The following is a 19,145-nucleotide window of genomic DNA, read 5'->3' on the forward strand; positions in this document are numbered from 1 at the left end:
TTGTGGCGCAATGTAAAAAAATGTTTCTTTTTTCTTAATTTTCATAATCATCTATCCAATAAACTTATTTCAGTAAATGCGAAATGGGTGAATGGGTTTGCACACAAGTGCCGTGCGGCGCTCGCTGCGGTGCGGTCGGAGATCCTCACTACACCACCTTCGACGGTCTGAGATACAACTTCATGGGTCACTGCACCTACACGCTACTCAAGACCGAAAACATAACCATAGACGCAGAAAACGTCGCCTGCTCTGGAGCTATTACTGAGGTACGTTTTTAAAGAGAAACTTTTATTACATCGTCTCACACTTTTGCGACTGTGTGTTGCATGTCGCGTGACGGCCACGGAGTAGGGATAAAGTGACAGGCGCTCGTCAGAGCATCTGAGGCCAATATGGCGGCGCCTATAGTTCGCATCAGCTGACCGCGTAGCGTATAGACTATCACTCATTTGTGCCAGTGCTCCACAAAACATTGGTTTCATTTATGAACTGCGAAGCTCATGATGAAGATGGAATTGATAATAGAATGATTGAAAATAATTGAAAATGGTTGGATGGTTTTCCACTTATCATCGAGTGGACCATCTTCTTGTTTCGTCAATCAGTACTAAAATAACCCTTTTAACCCGAACTTAATAAAATGAGCAGCGCTAGCCCAAGCGGTGATAGCCCAACCGGTAGGATCGATCGATCGATCACTTTCGATGTGGCGAGTTCCAATCCCAGCACGCACCTCTAAGTTTTCTAAGTTATGTGCGTTTTTATCAATTAAAATAAAACTTGTTTAAATTGGAAAGGAAAACATCGTGAGAAAGATCTGCATGCCTGAGAGTTCTCCATAATATCCCAAAAGGAGTCCACCAATCCGCACTGGGCCAGCGTGGTGGACTACATCCTTAACCCTTTCGAATTGTGGGAGATGTGATGGGCATGTTAATGGGTAGACGTGATAATGATCATGATAATGAAATTGAGAAAATATTTATCATTTATTAAAAATGTTGCCGTAGAAGGAAACTTTATATATTTTTCTTCCACCGGTGGCCCGCATTCTTCTGTCGCGTTTATTGCGGTTTTTTTTATATTCCGTGGGAACTGTTCGAGTTCCTGGGATAAAGAATAGCCTAATAATGTTACTCTCCGCTAATAAGTTGATTAGTTAGGGCGTTAAAGAAGAACAAACGACCATACTTTCGCATTATGTTAGCCTAGAGATCCTTTATTTTTTTTCAGGCGATGAACCTCTCCCCATACCACGGTGAAGGCAAACCATCTTGCACAAAGGCAGTGTACATACAGCATTTCGGTGCAAACATTAACCTCAAGCAGGGCGGATTCATTCTTGTCAACGGGAAAGAGGTAACGGCCCTACCTGCTAAGGTGGGAGACATCAAGATACGCGCCGCATCGTCGCTTTTTATTATGAGTGAGTATTATAAAACTATTTTGCATTCCTCACTATTATGACATCATGAAGTAACTTTGCGTCGTCTCAGTCTCATACAAGACTGAAAATGCCACCGTATTTATACCAAAATACCCACCGACCCAATTACATGACCTTAGGCTGTGAATCAAATATAATTTTGATTATTACTTGAATACTCATTAATTAAATAAAAAGTAATAGCACATTTGTTAAAATGCTAATCAATTTAGTCTCATGCCGGTTTTCACTAACGACGGACAAGGCGATGCCTAAGTAAGTAACGCCTAATCAAAGAAGAGAGGCACACACTACTCACTACTACACACCTCAACTAAGCCTATCCAAAAAACCACGTCAATCTAAAACGCGAATTGCGCGGATTTTGAAAGACAATTGCGGAAAAATAGTGATGCTATCCTGTTGGAGCTGTTTGCTTTTCCGGGATAAAAAGAAGCCTATGAGCTATTCCAGACTATATTGTATGTCTCTGCAAAATTTTTGCCAAATCGGTTCTTTCGTAGTGGTGTTAAAGCGTAACAAACATCCATCCATCCATACATCCAGTCTAAAAAACTTGCGCATTTATAATATTTGTAGGACGGTAAACATGCATTCGTTGTCCCATATGCCTTGCTACCTGTTAACAACAGTGAAGAGTTATGCCCTTTATTTCCCAGAATATTTATCAGATCTTTCTTAAAACTAGACAATACATGCTCTATAGTATACACTCTCAAATAAAAAAAGGAATTATTAAAAATTTATTTATTTTTTGAATTATTTATTTTTAAGTTTAAATTTAACGGAGCTATGAAATAAAATTGAATAAAACTTGCATCCCATTTCCCGGAGGAAACTTTTTATTTACCGGGATAAAAAGTAGCCTATATGTTGACCCGGAATATCAGCTACCACTATACTAAATTATATTTAAATCCGTTCAGTAGTTTTCACGTGATGCCTGGACAGACAGACAGACAGACAGACAGACAGACAGACTGACTGACAGACAGACAAAAATTTTACATAAATCCGTTTTGGACTCAGTATCCGTTATAAAGCATCCCCCGGTAAAAATTTATAAAATATATTAAATGTACAGAAATCTTCCAGTTACAGTTTCATTATAAGTATAGATTTTTCGTATGAACTTATAAGGTTATTAAAAAAAAAACTAATTCGATCTCTTGCTATGATTCCTATCTACAAAGGTTGCCCATAAGAGATTGCTTGCAGCAATAAGGCCGCCTTTGCATGTCTACATTTGCATGGCCGCCTTTCCTGTATGTTAAACGTGCAATAAAGTGTTTCTTCTTCTTCTAATTAATATATTTTTCATCTGTCAAGTATCAGTTAACAAGTCCCCTAAACTACGATCCGGCAAAGCGGTGTCGTAACTTTAGACTCAGAACACGTAAGAGTTCGTGAAACGTTTTTTTCTTTAGGAATCACCGAAATCACTAGGCATCCGATTAAGGCTATTCCTCGGTAGATTGTAACGTAATAAATGTCTATTTAATTTTATAAATTAATATTGTTGGATTCGCCAGTTTCGCGACATTTCGGAAGATTGCCCGCGCGCAAATTCCAACTTATACAATATTAATTTATAAAATTAAATAGACATTTATTACGTTACAAGATAACTAGTTCATCAAAAAGCCTTGGGGATGTTTATTTGTGCGATCTGTTAATATTTCTAAAGAGTCATTTTTGATTCTTCATAGCAAAAATTTAAAGATTTTTAATTATTTTCTTAAAGTTATTTGAATACTACTATCGTTTTATTACAAAAGGGCTGATCCCGTTAAAATTCTTTACTATATTAACACTATTACTTTAACGGGTTAACTGTACCAACTCTGGTTGAGCTTTTTATGAACACAAGTCTTTATATGACAACTATGCCTAAAGAAAAATAATGCAAAGATCACAGAACAAATATCACACAGAATCCTCAATCAGCCATTATTGCATGCTTGTGTCCAAAAATAGAGAAAACGCCCAGAATACGTGTCACTTCACACCCTCGGAATGTTGCTGTGAGCTAGCAACTTTTCATATTTTCACCATTTTATGGTAAAAGTGTAGAAAACTAGAGGTAAAGTAAATACTGTCAACTGCTAAATAAATGAAGTGACTAACCACCTGTTCGAGAAACACTATTAAAGTGGAGTAAAACTCAATATTAGTCGTGTACACGGTTTCTGTAAGTTCTTAATTCTGTGCCAAAGATGATCTATCTTGCCGTATGACATTACTATTATCATCGTTTCAGTTCAAATGCCCGGCAAAGTATCCCTGTGGTGGGACGGCAACACTCGCGTGTTTGTCGACGTGCCACCGGCGTACCATGATAAAACACAGGTAAGGAACTAATCCCTCATATAATATCACATTGTATTCTCTTCAGAGCTCCAAGTGTGAGATTTTCTATTCCTATAAATCGTAGAAGAAAATGTATGTGTGATGAACATGAATTTTTTTCAGTGCTGGGTGTTGGTCTGTATATTATTAGTTATTATGTATAATATTCATTTATTTTTTGACGACCTCCCTGGCGCAACGGTGAGCGCTATGAATTTAAGTAGGAGGTCCCGGGATAGATTCCCGACATGAGCTATTTGGGAATTTATAATTTGTGAATATTCTTCTGGTGGGAGCATTTGGCCGTGGCTAGTTACCACCCCACCGACAAAGACATGCCGCTAAGCGATTTAGTGTTCCGGTGCGATGTCGCGTGGAAACCAATTAGGGGTATGACGACCATGCTCCCTAACAGGTTAGCCCGCTACCATCTTAGACTGCATCATCACTTACCACCAGGTGTGATTGCAGTCAAGGGCTAGCTTAACTTGTAGTAGAATAAAAAAAAAATTACAAATATTCTTCAGTCACCTTAGTATTCATAACACAAGCTATGCTTACTTTGGCTAATAATAGATGGCGATGTTTGTATTGTCGTAGTATATTTATTTATTTATTTTTAAATTTGTTAAAATTATAAACAATTTAAAAAAAAATATCTGACACATATCAAGTTATCAAAAGTTTAATTATTTATCTACTTTACAAAATTAGTGTCACACTATTGGTCAAGCGCTACTTGAACAAAGCAGCATCTAACTTTATTTTAATTTGTGTTGTTTTAGGGTCTATGCGGTACATTTAACTTAAACCAAAAGGACGACTTCCTGACGCCAGAGGGGGATGTGGAACAGTCGGTGCTAGCGTTCGCGAACAAATGGAAGACGAGAGAGTTTTGCGACGACGTGTCCACCACAGAGCAAGAACATCCCTGCAAGGCTAATGTTGAGAACAAAGACAACGCGGAGAAATACTGCAGCCAACTTAAGAGCACTCTTTTCGAATGTAAGACTTAATACCTTAACCACTCTGTCAAATCAATTCAGTGCTCTCCATTTTAAGTTGAAGCTCTGCGCTTGTATGGGTCACGACGCGTCACGATGTATGTATACTTAGAAAGTCTACGCACTCGCCGACATAGAAATAGTAGACCTTTTTTCTGACAGAGCTCGTCTGGGCAGTGGCGTGCACTGCATACATGTTTTTTTTTTTAATTTTAATAGCGGGCAAATGAGCAAGTGGGTCACCTGATGTTAAGTGATCACCGCCGCCCATAAACATCTGCAGCACCAGAGGAGCCACCGATGCGTTGCCGGATTTGAAGGAATTTGTTTATCCGCCCCTTGAATAACCCTAGATTAACTCGTATTGGTGGAGGATTTTTGCCATTTGATGGAATCTTCTTGCTGTATGCATACCCTGGTAAATAACTCAGTGCACGCCACTGCGTCTGGGAAGTTATTTCTGCCGCCAAGTAGCATTGTTGGAATACTGTGTTCTGGTCAGAAGGTCGGGACATTACAGCCTTAACATCTACGCCTCAGTTTGATGGGCACAGGACTTTGTCCATGTGTTCCTTGCATGCTTTGCGAAGCGTTGTTCGGGTTATAGGCGATAGTTTTCCACTTACAATCGGATGGAACATCTGCTTGATCCGTCAATTATTAATATACAGAAAAAAAAACCGGTAGCTTGGTTTTGGCGACTAAGAATTTGGTCTGCTCCATATCGACGGCATCTGCACGACATGTTAGTGTTCAGTAAGATCAGGTGATTTTGGAAGTAGCTAAATTACTGTCGCCAAATTTTTCCAAGACCGCGCTCCAAGACCGTGGGTTAAAGTCTGGAAGTTTCGTCAAAAGATCTATGTCCAGCAGTGGACGTTAATCATTATAGTCACTATTAACAAACTGACTTGACGTTTCTTAAGTGCTTATAAAGTAGGCGTATTTCAAATAGAATATGAATTCAAATTTTATTTGGATTTTGTTCGAACCTTTTTGAAATGTTTTTGAAAATAAATGAATCACTTCAAAATTCCTGCAGAATCACTTCAAAGAACCTGCTAGAAGGGCTTTGTCAGCGGGTAGGCGGGTTTTCTGTGTACATTCGTTTAGACTAAAATTTAGTGTTGAAAAGGTTTATGGGGTAGAGGCAGTAATAACGTCGTTTTTTCAGCTTGCCACTGGTATGTGGACGTGCAGCAGTACTACGAGGACTGCCTCTACGACATGTGCGCTTGCACGGGCGACGACATGTCGCGCTGTCTGTGCCCCATACTCGCAGACTACGCGGATGCGTGCGCGCGCGCAGGCGTCATGATACAATGGCGATACAATGTCAAGGAGTGCGGTGAGTTTATGTTTTCTTCTCGGTAGAATGTGTTTTCTGAACCTGTGACACTATGCCGTGGATACAATGACATAACACTACGAATATATACACGTACGTTTATATATTCACAACTTTTAGATATTGACGAGCGCTGACGTTTGAAATTCGAATTTCGTCGTAGTTGAATTTTTCAAATTTAGTAGTTTCTAATTTAAAATAAACCGAATTTGTTTACCATTAATTAAGTAGAATGCTATGGCCCCTAAACTGACTGCATTGTTCACTATTATCTTAATACGGTAAAAACATTTGCAAATAATTAATTATTATTATTGTGTGATTTAGCACCTTAAAATGGCGGCGCTCTCCCTTCTGCCATGCACGATGCGCCACAGTTCTTTAGCTGAGTAATGTCATTTTGTATATGTAGATGATAGATATACAGCTGCAACATATACTGATATACGATTTTATTACCATCGCATATTTTACTACTAAATTATCCCTTTGATTGAATTCTCCTTTTTGGTTTTAAATATTTATTGATTGTTATGTTTTTAATGAGTGTAATTGGCTTCTGGCCGTTATACTTAATAATAATTAAAGAAATCACTTTTTTATAAAAACGTATTTAAACAAAGATACTCATCCTAGAATATTGTATATACCACAGAAATACAGTGCACTGGTGGGCAAGAATACACGGTGTGCGCTGACAGCTGTTTGAGAACTTGCACCGATGTTGGTCTCCCTATTGACGATTGCAAGCCTTCCTGTGTTGAAGGATGTGCGTGCCCAGTTGGACAAGTATGTATTGATTTCACACTTTAATTAAATTTATTGCAACTGTGACTTAGAACATGTTCCGCTTAGTTGATCCGTTTACCTTCATTAAGTATTAAAATCAACTTAACTTACTGCCGTTATCACTCCAAGCGTATTTGGAGTGGGCACGACGCTCCATGAAGCGACATAGTACCGCAAAGAACTCTATCGAATCCATCACTTTTTCGATGGCGTATTATGTTTTATACACGTCTTTTAAAGATTCTTAATGACATAAGCTAAATTTTTAGGTGTTAGATAACGACAACGTCTGCGTACCAGTTTCTTTGTGTCCGTGCTACCACAAGGGCATGGAGTTTAAGCATGGCTACAAGGAAGTCAGAGCTGGAAAGCGAGAACGCGAACTTTGGTGAGTACCTTATCTTACGTATACATAATTTTTGCCACATGGGTTTTCCTTGCGAATCATAGTAAATACATAGAGCTTTTTCCTTCATCTTCTTCTGGTGCGCTCTCCACTATCTCCTTATTTTCTAGTAAGTTCCTGTCTTTTGCCAAACGAAAGTTGCGGCTAAGTAACGGCTACCCCGGTCTAGTCTCAGAGGTTTCCAAATCACGACTTTCTTATTCTCCCGACGCTTTTGCCAATCATGATGGTCTGAAAGAAACTGCAGGACATGCTCCAGATACCTGACTTTTTTGAGTTCCATGGTCAAAATGAAGTCTCTATTTTTACCGGTCAGTCGTAAATTCCATATTTTTTGACCAAACTTATTCGAAGCATTCAGTAGCACCATATTTCAAGGCTTAGTGTTTTGTGAGTATTGTTTTTAATTGTTCAAGTCACATAACTGTATAGGACCTTTACCTATTAAGGCGTCATGACCTTGTGAATTGTACATAATAAATGTCTCGTGCATTATAAGTAAATTAAGAAAAAAAAAATATTATTTCAAATATCTAACATTAGCTGCTTTTAATTCCAAGAAAACAAATGGTTTCAACGGGATTTTTAAAAAACTATAATAAACTCAGTTGAAGAACGCGCGCGGGCAGCACCTATTAATAATATAAATGTGAAAGTGTGTTTGTTTATTGGTTTGTTTGTCCTTCTTTAACGCCCTAAGTATAAAACCAATAAAGTTTATTTTTGGTGTAGAGTTAGTTGAAAGGATGCATAGTAACAAACCTTATTTTTGGTCCCAACAAATCAAACGGTTCCCACAGGATTTGTAAAAAACCCGTAATAAACGCGGACAACAGCTGTGTTACAGCAAGTGATATTAAAAAAAACCAATTCCGACATTATCCCAAGTGTATTTCTAAGGCCCATAGAGAGTAATTATACAATGTCTGCGGCAGTACATGTATGGGAGCACGCTGGGAGTGCCAGCCCGCCTCTCAAGACCAGATACAGAACTACCCTCCGGCGGAAGATGTCCGCAGCAATTGCAGCGCTGCACACAACATGGAGTTCACCACTTGCGCGATCGCAGAGCCCCTCACCTGCAAGGTAATATAATAATCATTCATTCAGGCTGTTAAGTAGGCATACCCACGGGATAGCCATAGTATGCCTGCTAACCAAGAAGCGGCCGTATCGTCATGTTCAAGTTACGTCGGCGCAGCGAATTCCGGGGAGTAGTTTTGAATCGTGATGCGATACCTTTTTACCACTCTTGCTTTGGGAATTCATTGTAAGACTAGGCTAGGTAGCTCGTGCCACAAATCGGCCGAGCATAGTTAATTAGTTCAGTTTTAATATTACAATAATTAGTAATGTATATGTTATATAATATATATTATATATTTATATATGTATGTTATATATTTACATATTTATATATGTTGTATATAATTGTTAGTAGTTTACATTAATTTGGGTAATGTCATGTTTATATCTAATTGGTTTTTGTATGTAATATATCTTAAAATATATAAATCTCCTGTCACGATGTTTGTCCGTGATGGACTCCCAAACTACTTAACCGATTTTAAATTAAATTGGCACACCGTGAGCAGTCTGCTCCAACTTAACAGATAGGATAGCTTTGATCTTTAATTATAGTCGCAATTTTATTTTATTGTAAATTATTTGTCTATAATTAATTGACAGTCACATGTTACATATATATATATACTACTATAGTCATTTAAGGCTTAGCGATACTGCATACTTTAAAAACAAATTCAAACGCAGACGAAGTCGCGGGCAACAGCTAGTATATATATATATTACATACAAAAACCAATTAGATATAAACATATAAACATATAATTAGATACAAATATATATACAATATATATTTGTATAATTTTTAAATCTTATTTATTTCACCACCTACCTCTTTTCTATGTTTTTTGCCTTTTACGCCATTGGTTGCCTGGAAGAAATCGCTATGTAGCGATAAGGCCACCAAATTGTGCTCTCTTGCTATGTATTTATTTCTTTGTAACTACTTTTTTCCTTTGGTGTACAATAAAAGTGTATTCATTCATTCATTCTAATGTAATTCTTAGACTAATCATTGTATATTAGTTTTAATATCTTTTTATTCTGCACCCCGCTGCGACCCTAAATATATATAGGCTAAAAATAATGGTTGCAATAATTACGTGAATGCTCTAACCTCTTCGAAAGGAAAACATGAGTTACAGAGGGTAGGTCCTTCCTGACGTTACAAAGGGTGCTTGTTTAGGTACCCCTTCCTTTTAGTCCTCATGAATGGTTGCAGAATCTAAAGCGGTGATAGCCTTCCCCCCGAACAGTGGCGTGCACTTCATACCTTCGCAAAAACACTGCCTACCCTAAAATTTTTATATAACTGGTATGAGAGGAGGATTTTTGTAGTTTTATCCAATTTCCCTGCTGTATGTATACGCTGGCACGCCACTGCCTCCGAAAGGTATACTGAAGCCTTACCCAAATAGACTATCACCGATGTCCACATGGCGACAATGTCCAGCGCTGATTATCAGTTTGGTCTTGTATTCAACTAAGCAAACGAAAATGATGAAAGTAAAGATGGATGAATGGTTATTTATTGAAAGAAACTGTGGATTTTGTTAACATTTTATTTATATTTATCAGAATATGCACCTGCAATCGAAAGTGAACACGCAGGAGTGCCGGCCTGGATGCCAATGCAAGAAAGGCTACGTTATGGACGTGTCATCTAAGAAGTGTATAGAACCCACGTCCTGCCCTTGTCACCACGGCGGTCAAAGCTTCCCCGATGGGCATACAATGAAGGAGGGATGCAACACTTGGTATGTATAGCTTTCTCTCTCGCACTTTGTTGCTCCTAACGCACCGTACGCCATCATCAACATCATCATCATACGGGTCTCCTCCCACAATGAGAAGGGATTAAGGCCGTAGTCCACCACGCAGGTCAAGTGCGGATTGGTGGACTTCACACACCTTTGAGAGCATTATGGAGAACTCTCATTCATGCAGGTTTCCTCACGGCGGTTTCCTTCATAGTTGATTCGAGTGATATTTTAATTGTTAAAAACGCACATAACTTAGTGCCGGGATTCGAACTCGCAGTTTCTAAGTTTGTTGTGGGCTCTTCTTAGACCAGGGCGCGTTTGGAACCCTCGTAGCTTTAGATTTAAGTTGGCGAACGAAGTTATCACCATCCCGTTACAATTATGTAAACAATTATGTATGAACGCTTCATAAGTGCCTGTGATAGGCCTACATGAATAAAGAAATTTTGAATTTGAATTTGCTCTACCCCTAAACAGGTTAGCCCGTTACCATCTTAGACTGCATTCTCAGATAACAGAAGGTGAGATTGCAATCAAGGGCTAACTGGTATAGGAATTAAAAAATAAAACTTTTAATATTTATTAAACGCAATTTTAAGTATAAGGGTTTTTTTTTTAGTTTATTAACAAAAAAATAAAAATGAAAAAAAGTTTATTTTTGGAGGCGCCGGGTATCGATCCCGGTACCTCTCGCATGCTAAGCGAGCGCTCTACCATCTGAGCTACGCCCCCCGTATTAAACTTGTTAAAAAAACAGTACAGATTTAAGTAGGTATAACGCTTAAAATGCAATGCAAGGACTGTGCGTATAACTGGAACAACTTTCACTCGCAACAACAGAGGGCGACGCTACATAGCGTTTCAAAGCTACCGAGCGCTATAGTCAGCTATTATAATTATAATATAAAAAAGCCACTGCTATCATTATGTCTTGTATAATGTTTTGTATCTTCAATTGATTTGTGTCTGTTATATTTATCCGTAAATATTACAGTTCCATAGATAAATAATGGATTATCGCCCTTTAAAGCTTGCCTTATCCTTTTCTTATTTTTTTAAATAGGCATATGAGTTGCCTGATATAAAAGCTTGGATAGAAGCAGGTGGCTTTGCGGAATGCCATGATATGGAATGGAAATCAAGCTTAATTTGCTATACTCCGCAAAAAAGACACAGTGTAATTTTTTATTCCTTCAATCTTTGTACCTACCTAATATTTTGATGTGAAGTTTAAAGGTTGAAAAAAATATAAATAACACCGCACAGATTCTCCTGCTTTTCGCGGAGTATAGAAAAATTAAGCTTTATTTTCATTGATAAATAAATATAAAAGCACAAATAAAAATAAATAAAATCCTTACTATTATTATAATTGTATACATTGTTTTAATAATAATAATAATAAGTTTATTTCATTTAAATTTAATTGTGTGTGTGTGTCATGAAACCCAAATTCGATAATGCTGCTATAGTGCAAGACTGAAAATTTTGTTATTCTTTTCTTTTTTATGTACCTTTTTATATCATTATACATGCGAAAGTATGTTTGTTTGTTTGTCCTTCCTTCACGACCTAACTAAGCAACCAATCAAATTGATTTTCGGTAAAGAGTTAGACGTTACCGGACGACGTTAGTTGGAAGGTTAATAAACGGACGAAAAACGCGGGGAGCAATAGTTATGTAATAAATGTTTGACATTTGATATTTTTTGTGACAGTCGATGCAAAGGTGGGAAGTGGCGATGCTCGGGACAGGTTTGTGCTGGCGTATGCAGTGTGTGGGGCGACTCCCACGTGACCACGTTCGACGGACAGACATACGACTTCGAGGGCGTCTGCTCTTACCTCTTGGTCAAGGGCATCAAGGAAGGAACGGACGGTTTCAGCGTTGAGATACAGGTGAGATTTCAATTGATATTCAAAGAAATGAGCTTACGGTGATTCTCCAGTAGTTAGGACTTTGGGTTTACTTTCGAGGGACCGAGTTCGAATCCCAGCACGCACCTCTAATTTTAAAAGTTATGTGACTTTTAAACAATTAAAACATGACTTACTTAACTGGTAAAAGAAAACATCGTGAGGAAACTTACATGCCTGAAATAACAATTTTCAAAAAGCCCACCACTTCGTTTTTATAAGTCGTAGATTTTTTCCATATCATCTACCCGCTTTGTGAATACCCTGTATGCACTCCACTGAATTTAGACCTCATAAGAAGACTCGGAGTCACTCACAAACAAAAAGTCCCAAGGTGCTAGAATTGAGATCCCGCGCTGGTAAACGGTAAGCGATGTTCGACACTTGTCTACCCACTGTATAACGATAACTTGTGCCGAATATACCGTCAGGTCTAGAAAGTTTTTTTTTTTTATAAATTTATTTTATATAATAGCAACAATATTATAGCTACCAGTGTAGTTGGTACTTACCAAATTGCGAATATTTAATAGCCAATTGAATTTATTACCTCAATTTTTATTTTATTTTTATTTCGTATTCTCTATTTTTGTTATTGTATTACCTGGATAAAAAAGTATTTTCTACTAGCTGTAGCACTCGAAAATAGCCCGTTAGTAACGATCCAAATCGCAAGAAGAGTCATCTTTAATTAATTTAATAGGCAACATTTTGCTACTTCATTTACATTTATACCGTCTTACTTTATAACTTCGTGTTATTGCATTTTTATTAAGCAATTTTCTTCTAGGTAAAAAATCAAAAGTTTTATTGGAGGCGCCGGGTATCGATCCCGGTACCTCTCGCATGCTAAGCGAGCGCTCTACCATCTGAGCTACGCCCCCGATATATGAATGGTTGAAAATATGCTACACATGTTTTCAAATATTTTGATACACTTATTTTAAATTGCGTGTTATGCTATCGCTGCGTACGTGACGAAAATACCTTTCAATTATCACCTTTAAAATTATGAATAAACTATCCGACACAGGCGTAGCCAGCAAAATATATTTCTTGAAAAAAAATAATGATAGGGTCTTAAATCCAAAAAAAAAACTCCGCACTGGACCAGGGTGGTGGACTTCGGCCTAAAATAAAAACTTGAAAACTACGCCATCTGTCGAAAAAGACCTGTGTCTTATCATGTACCAGTATTGGGTTGATGATGTAGGAGATTAAGAATTTCTAACGTACTTTTAAATATAAAGATAAAAAATAATTTCAGTGTCTTGTGTTTTAAAACTAGGAATATACCGTAATAATATATATACATATACTCTTAATTAATAACTGCCTCTTAATTAAAACAGCTCGTAGTAGTATTTTAAATAGACTAGATATAAAAACTTTTCCTTTTTTTATCTGTTTGTTTATCCTGACCAATTTTAAGAACGGCTGAGCCGACAAAGTTGCTTCCGTCTTTCTTTTGACCACAGTAACTAGTCAATGATGAAATTATATTCTTATCAAAGCCCTGGTGCGAGAATTAGCCAAAATCACTCAGTTAGTGTTTTTATTTTTATAACCAGAGGATTAAGAACATACAGCAAACGTGTACACGAATAATATTGAAGCATCAAAAACCACCACCCTTTAGAATGGTTTGTCGAACAAACTGTTAGTAACTTAATACCATTAAACAGTTGACAGTAATTACTTTACCTCTAAAGTTCTAAACGTTCACCATAAAATGGGAAAAAGTTTGTGAGCTAGCAACATTCCGCGGGTGTAAAGTGAGACGTGCGCGGGGCGTTTTCATTGTTTTTGGACACAATACATTGCAATTGCAATGAGGATTCTGTGTTCTGTGTGAGAATGTTCATAACCTATTAATGTATTGTATGATTCGCAGAACGAACCCTGCGGCACAACCGGCGCAACTTGCTCAAAGTCAGTCACGCTGCGGGTCAGCAGCGCAGGTACTGAGGAAACCGTCTCTCTCACCAAGAGCGCTCCGCTGCCTGACACTTCCAAATTGAAAAAGTGAGTATATTTTATACAACTGCTGCTTGGTGGTAGGTTTCCTTAGCCCTCGATTAGTTCGTTGCCCACAATATTCAGTATATTGTGTAACAACACCCCATATGATCGAGGTACATAAACACCGAGAAAATAAAAAGTTGGAGTTGACCCGAAATGTAGCTTATTCCACCAACAAAACCATTCCCAAAGAAGGTTTACAGAAAATAATATACCAAAAAAACCACAGCAAACCTTTCTTAAACTTTGAAGAAGACTTATTATGCTGACCTACATGTAACTGAAAACCGAAATAATACTTCATAGGCTTTCGAGGTATACTATGTACTGTCTCTGAGACTTATCTGTGAAACCGAAAACCTAGTATTTACTGAAAGAAATGAGATACAGCCCTAACATCATGACAAGCAAAATTAAAATCATGTGACTCCTGTCACTTTGGTAAGTAGCGTATATACAATGCGCGGGTCGGTCTTTTATCTTCAATAGGGTTGTCATAAGTACACACTTATTGAATTAGTTTGTATGGAATATGATTCTTTTTATTTAATATTTTTCCTTATGAAATATATTTATGCACCATTCAATATCATTTCGTCATTCTTTTACACTTTGTATGTTTCAGTATAATGATCCGTCAAGCAGGCGCATACGTTTTCCTGGATGTCTTATCCCGAGGCATGAGCGTGCAGTGGGACCGGGGCCTGCGAGTCTACGTCAGAGTCAACGCCATGTGGCAGGATAGGGTTAGTACCCAGAAATCTAGATGTAAGCCCAAAGTATATGTGTATATGTTCTCAAACTAGTAGGGCAACCCTTTCAAACACTTTCTCATCCCCTTAAATACGCCATACATTTTCGTGATTTCTTTTTTTATATCCCCGGCGAAAGGAACGTTATAATTTCTGGATATTGTCTGCCAATCTTAACCCGTGGCAAGTTGTTACTCTACCGACAAAGATATGTCGCAAGCAGTTTTGTCTTCGTGGCATTGAGACCGTATATATAAATATATATACAACGACAATACACACATCGCCATCTAGCCCCAAAGTAAGCGTAGCTTGTGTTATGGGTACTAAGATGACTGATAAATATTTTTATGAAGAATAAACATAAATACTTATAGTATACAAATTATGCGCTATTACTGCGTTTGGTCAGCATCTAAAAGTCCTAGCGTAATGCTTAAAAGCCTTCCAGTGCAGTGGGCAGCGTCCCTGCTTTCTGAGTCCTAGGCTGTGGGTTCGAATCCCACAACTGGTAAATGTTTGTGTGATGAACATGATTATTTTTCAGTGTTTGGGTTCTTTTCTGTATATAATAAGTATTTATGTGTATTATATTCTTAAAAAAAAAAATAATAGCTATTTTAGTACCCATAACAGAAGCTACGCTTACTGTGGAGCTTGATGGCGATGTGTGTATTGTCGTAGTATATTTATATTTATTTATTCTACACGAATCGGATATGAAATGGAAAAAAAATGTTCATCTCGCAGTTAGTTCCGAAAGATTAACGCGCAAAGCAAAATATATTTTCAGCTAATTTTATTGGTACTATTTGAATGTCTATAAAGCATTTTTAATTCACGCCATTAACAAATACTGTCACATCTTCCATTAGCCGACAATCTCCCTCAGAATTTTGTCAATTATAAAAATGTCCAACCTCCCTATGTTCAGGTAAAAGGTCTATGCGGTAACTTCAATTCAGACAAGCGGGACGACTTCCAAACACCATCTGGAGGCGACATGTCAGAAACATCGGCTCTTATCTTCGCTGACTCCTGGAAACTGAAGTCAACGTGCCCTAAACCGCTGGAAGTTACTGTAAGTTGAATTGATTACCGAGCAAAAAAGAAAAAGAAAAAAGGCATCTTTAGCATAAGATTTCGTTGAATCTTTTGAGATTATCGAAACATAACCTATGTAGGTACATATAATAAAATCGTAATCTAGCTGTGTCTGTTCATTAAACATTTTTGAGAAAAAAAAAATTGGTTTTTATATATATATATATATTGTCTGCTTGTCTGTGTCTTAACATATTTAGGTACAAATTGTTATATTTTTTCTTTTACTGAGGTTTTTATTATCTGTTTAATTATGTCAATATTTTGTGAAGATCTGGTCGATATTGTTGGAGATACAGTACTACACCTCTCAGCGATCGGAAAGCAAACTCCTCCCTTAAGACGTTATAATTGCAAGCAAACATGCCAGGTCAGCTAGTATAATAAATTTTAGTAAAACATAAAATAAGGATTTTATATGCAAAAAGGACCACTGCATCGAGCGTCCCCACCGCAAGGAGTGGGCGTCCTCTACGTGCGGCGTGATGAAGCGCCACCCGTTCTCGCTGTGCCACGCGGAGGTGCCGCCCAGCGACTTCGTGTCGCGCTGCGAGGCGGACGCGTGCGCGTGCGACTCGGGCGCCGACTGCGACTGCGCGTGCGCAGCGATTGCGGCCTACGCGCATGCGTGCGTCGAGCGCGGCGTCACCTTTAAGTGGAGGACACAGGAGTTGTGCCGTGAGTATTAACTACTCAATGCAGCTCTTAACATATGTATATATTGGTTAGGAGCAACATTGACCATCATGTGTCGGAAGGATTTAACAGTCACGCTAACTAGATGATCTGGCAATTCCCAGGTGAAAGGTTTTCGATTTTTCGGCTGTTGTTCTTGGTTATTTTATTTTATTTGAAGCACTTTTGTGTTTATGTTGTACGAAATAAAAAATAATTTTCAAACTAGTCTAGCAATTTTCGAGTTTTTGAGATACACGCTCGCCAATTCTCAAAATTTTGATGTTTATTCATTATAGATGCAAAAAAATTGTATAAGAGTATCTGACTGTGATTTAGAAATAATTGTCTCGTATTTAGTTTAGGCATGTGAATATAAGAACCGATAGATAATCAAAAGATGTGTTTTTATCTGTCTATCCAAAATTATTTTCGACACGCCTGGTATAATTTTGATGGGAATTTCTTTTACAGGCATGTAGAAACTTAAAGAGAAAGCTTATAATTGTTATTTTGAAAATGTTAAATGGGTTTGGAAGAGTGTATGATATTTAAAATAGAAGTGGTGATAGCGCATTGGTTACTAGCTCGACATCACTTTCGGGGGGGCGAGTTCGAAACCCAGCACGCACCTCTAACTTTTCTAAGTTAGATGCGTTTTAAGTAATTTAAATATCTCTTGCTTCAACGGTGAAGGAAAACATCGTGAAGAAACCTGCATGCCTGAGAGTTCTTCATAATGTTCTGAAAGGTGTGTGGAGTCCACCAATTCGCGTCAGCGTGGTGGACGGCCTTACCCCTTCTCATTGTGGGAGGATACCCGTGCTCTGTAGTGGCCGGTAATGGGTTGACATGATGATGATGATAATGATAACCTTGTGTAACAGCGATGCAGTGCGACGAGGAATGTTCGAACTACCACGAGTGCATCTCCCCGTGCCCACCAGAGACGTGCGAGAACAGACTCGACTATAAACAGATTACTGCCGCATGCGAAAAGGAAACTTGTGTTGAAGGTAAGGAACACCGTCATTATATATTTTACTAATAGATATATAAAGCTGAAGTTTTTTTTTTTTTTCATTTATTTATTTATTTACAAATGTAAGTTTACAAAAGAATACTTATTAATACTTATACATCAGGAAACCACCCAGGTTTGTAATATATGCTAACAGAGAATTAAGTCTAGGTACGTTAACTACAGAACATTATTGCCAGTTTACCATGTTGTGTATAAAAACGATCATAAGTGACTTAAAAAGAAGGATTTCAGTTTTTTCTTAATATTACGAGGAATAATATTGTCTTGTACATCAGTGGGTAATTCATTAATAAGGCGAGGAACTAGGAAACTTCAACGCGATATTCTCAGGAGCTACTGGTCCGATTTGATGAATTCTTTCAGTTTTGGATAGTCCATTTGTCTAGGAAGGCTATAGACTATATATATGATATGTAGCCTATAGCTTTCCTCCACGGTAAGACTAATAAGATCATTTCACCAATAAAGAATGCTTGTTTTTTCTTTTGAGAGCTTCCGCTGCGTGCACTGCGTAAACGAAATATTAAAAAAATACCTCATGCTTTTTTTCCGTAAATGTTTTTTTTTTATTTTGAGCATCCCCAACAAAATCGTTTTCCCTACTATACGATGTCTTATACAATGTTTTGAAATTAATAAAATTATTTAAGTTTAAAAAATGGCAGCGCTCAAACTGGTTATACATACGTTACATTATATAATTAATTGTATTTTAATTTAAATCTGTGAGAAGCGGTGATAGCACAGTGGATAAGAGCTCGACTTTACTTTCGGAGGGCCGAGTTCGAATCCCAGCACGCCTCCCACACCTCTAACTTTTCTAAGTTATGTGCGTTTTAAGTAGTTAAAAATATCACTTGCTTCTACGGTGAAGGAAAACATCATGAGAAAATCTGCTTGCCTGAGAGTTCTACACAATGTCCACCAATCAGCACTGGGCTAGCGTGGTGGACTACCTTAAAGCCTTCTCATTATGGGTTGAGACCCGTGCTCTGTTGTTGGCCGGTAACGGGTCGATATGATGATAATTATAAATGAAACATTATGTATTGAGATGAATTATTTGAAATTACGTGCGTAGGCTACTTTTTTATCCTGGACGGAGAACGCTGGCTAGTATCCATAATAATTTAAAACATTACTGATTTCACAGGCTGCAAAAGCAACAAGACGAAAACCTGTCCGTACGGCACCTTGTACTACAACAGTTCGCTAACAGAATGCGTTCCCAGGGCGAAATGCATTCCCCCTTGTATGATCCTCGAGGATGGGAGGGAGATACAAGAAGGGGAGATCATAGAGGAAGACCCCTGCCACAATTGCCGTTGCTCTCAAGGACACAAGACATGCATCGGCCAGCCTTGCATTACTGACTGGGTAACCGCTTCTTTTTATTTATGTATTTAGGAAAATCAACGGCTAATACATTTCGACA

At 37.8% G+C, this 19,145-nt stretch overlaps 1 protein-coding gene and 2 non-coding genes across 5 annotated transcripts in view; 1 reads left to right on the forward strand and 2 right to left on the reverse strand.

Annotated features, from left to right (window-relative positions):
- LOC120624559 (hemocytin) overlaps nt 1-19,145 on the forward strand; it is an 89,075-nt gene that overhangs the window by 22,742 nt on the left and 47,188 nt on the right. For all 3 annotated transcript variants that reach the window (XM_039891190.1, XM_039891191.1, XM_039891189.1), the window contains exons 16-31: nt 74-269; nt 1,237-1,429; nt 3,711-3,799; nt 4,585-4,804; nt 5,978-6,151; nt 6,807-6,940; nt 7,210-7,328; nt 8,282-8,432; nt 10,011-10,189; nt 11,914-12,094; nt 14,007-14,137; nt 14,760-14,880; nt 15,821-15,967; nt 16,419-16,668; nt 17,553-17,681; nt 18,864-19,087. In XM_039891190.1, the coding sequence (XP_039747124.1) occupies nt 74-269; nt 1,237-1,429; nt 3,711-3,799; nt 4,585-4,804; nt 5,978-6,151; nt 6,807-6,940; nt 7,210-7,328; nt 8,282-8,432; nt 10,011-10,189; nt 11,914-12,094; nt 14,007-14,137; nt 14,760-14,880; nt 15,821-15,967; nt 16,419-16,668; nt 17,553-17,681; nt 18,864-19,087 (2,638 nt within the window). The remainder of the gene's footprint in view (nt 1-73; nt 270-1,236; nt 1,430-3,710; nt 3,800-4,584; nt 4,805-5,977; nt 6,152-6,806; nt 6,941-7,209; nt 7,329-8,281; nt 8,433-10,010; nt 10,190-11,913; nt 12,095-14,006; nt 14,138-14,759; nt 14,881-15,820; nt 15,968-16,418; nt 16,669-17,552; nt 17,682-18,863; nt 19,088-19,145) is intronic.
- On the reverse strand, nt 10,855-10,927 carry Trnaa-agc. The gene has a single exon. It is a non-coding gene; the product is annotated as a tRNA-Ala (tRNA).
- On the reverse strand, nt 12,924-12,996 carry Trnaa-agc. Its single transcript has one exon. It is a non-coding gene; the product is annotated as a tRNA-Ala (tRNA).

The sequence above is a fragment of the Pararge aegeria genome, chromosome 6 (genome assembly GCF_905163445.1).
Source record: "Pararge aegeria chromosome 6, ilParAegt1.1, whole genome shotgun sequence".
Classification (NCBI taxonomy): domain Eukaryota; kingdom Metazoa; phylum Arthropoda; class Insecta; order Lepidoptera; family Nymphalidae; genus Pararge; species Pararge aegeria.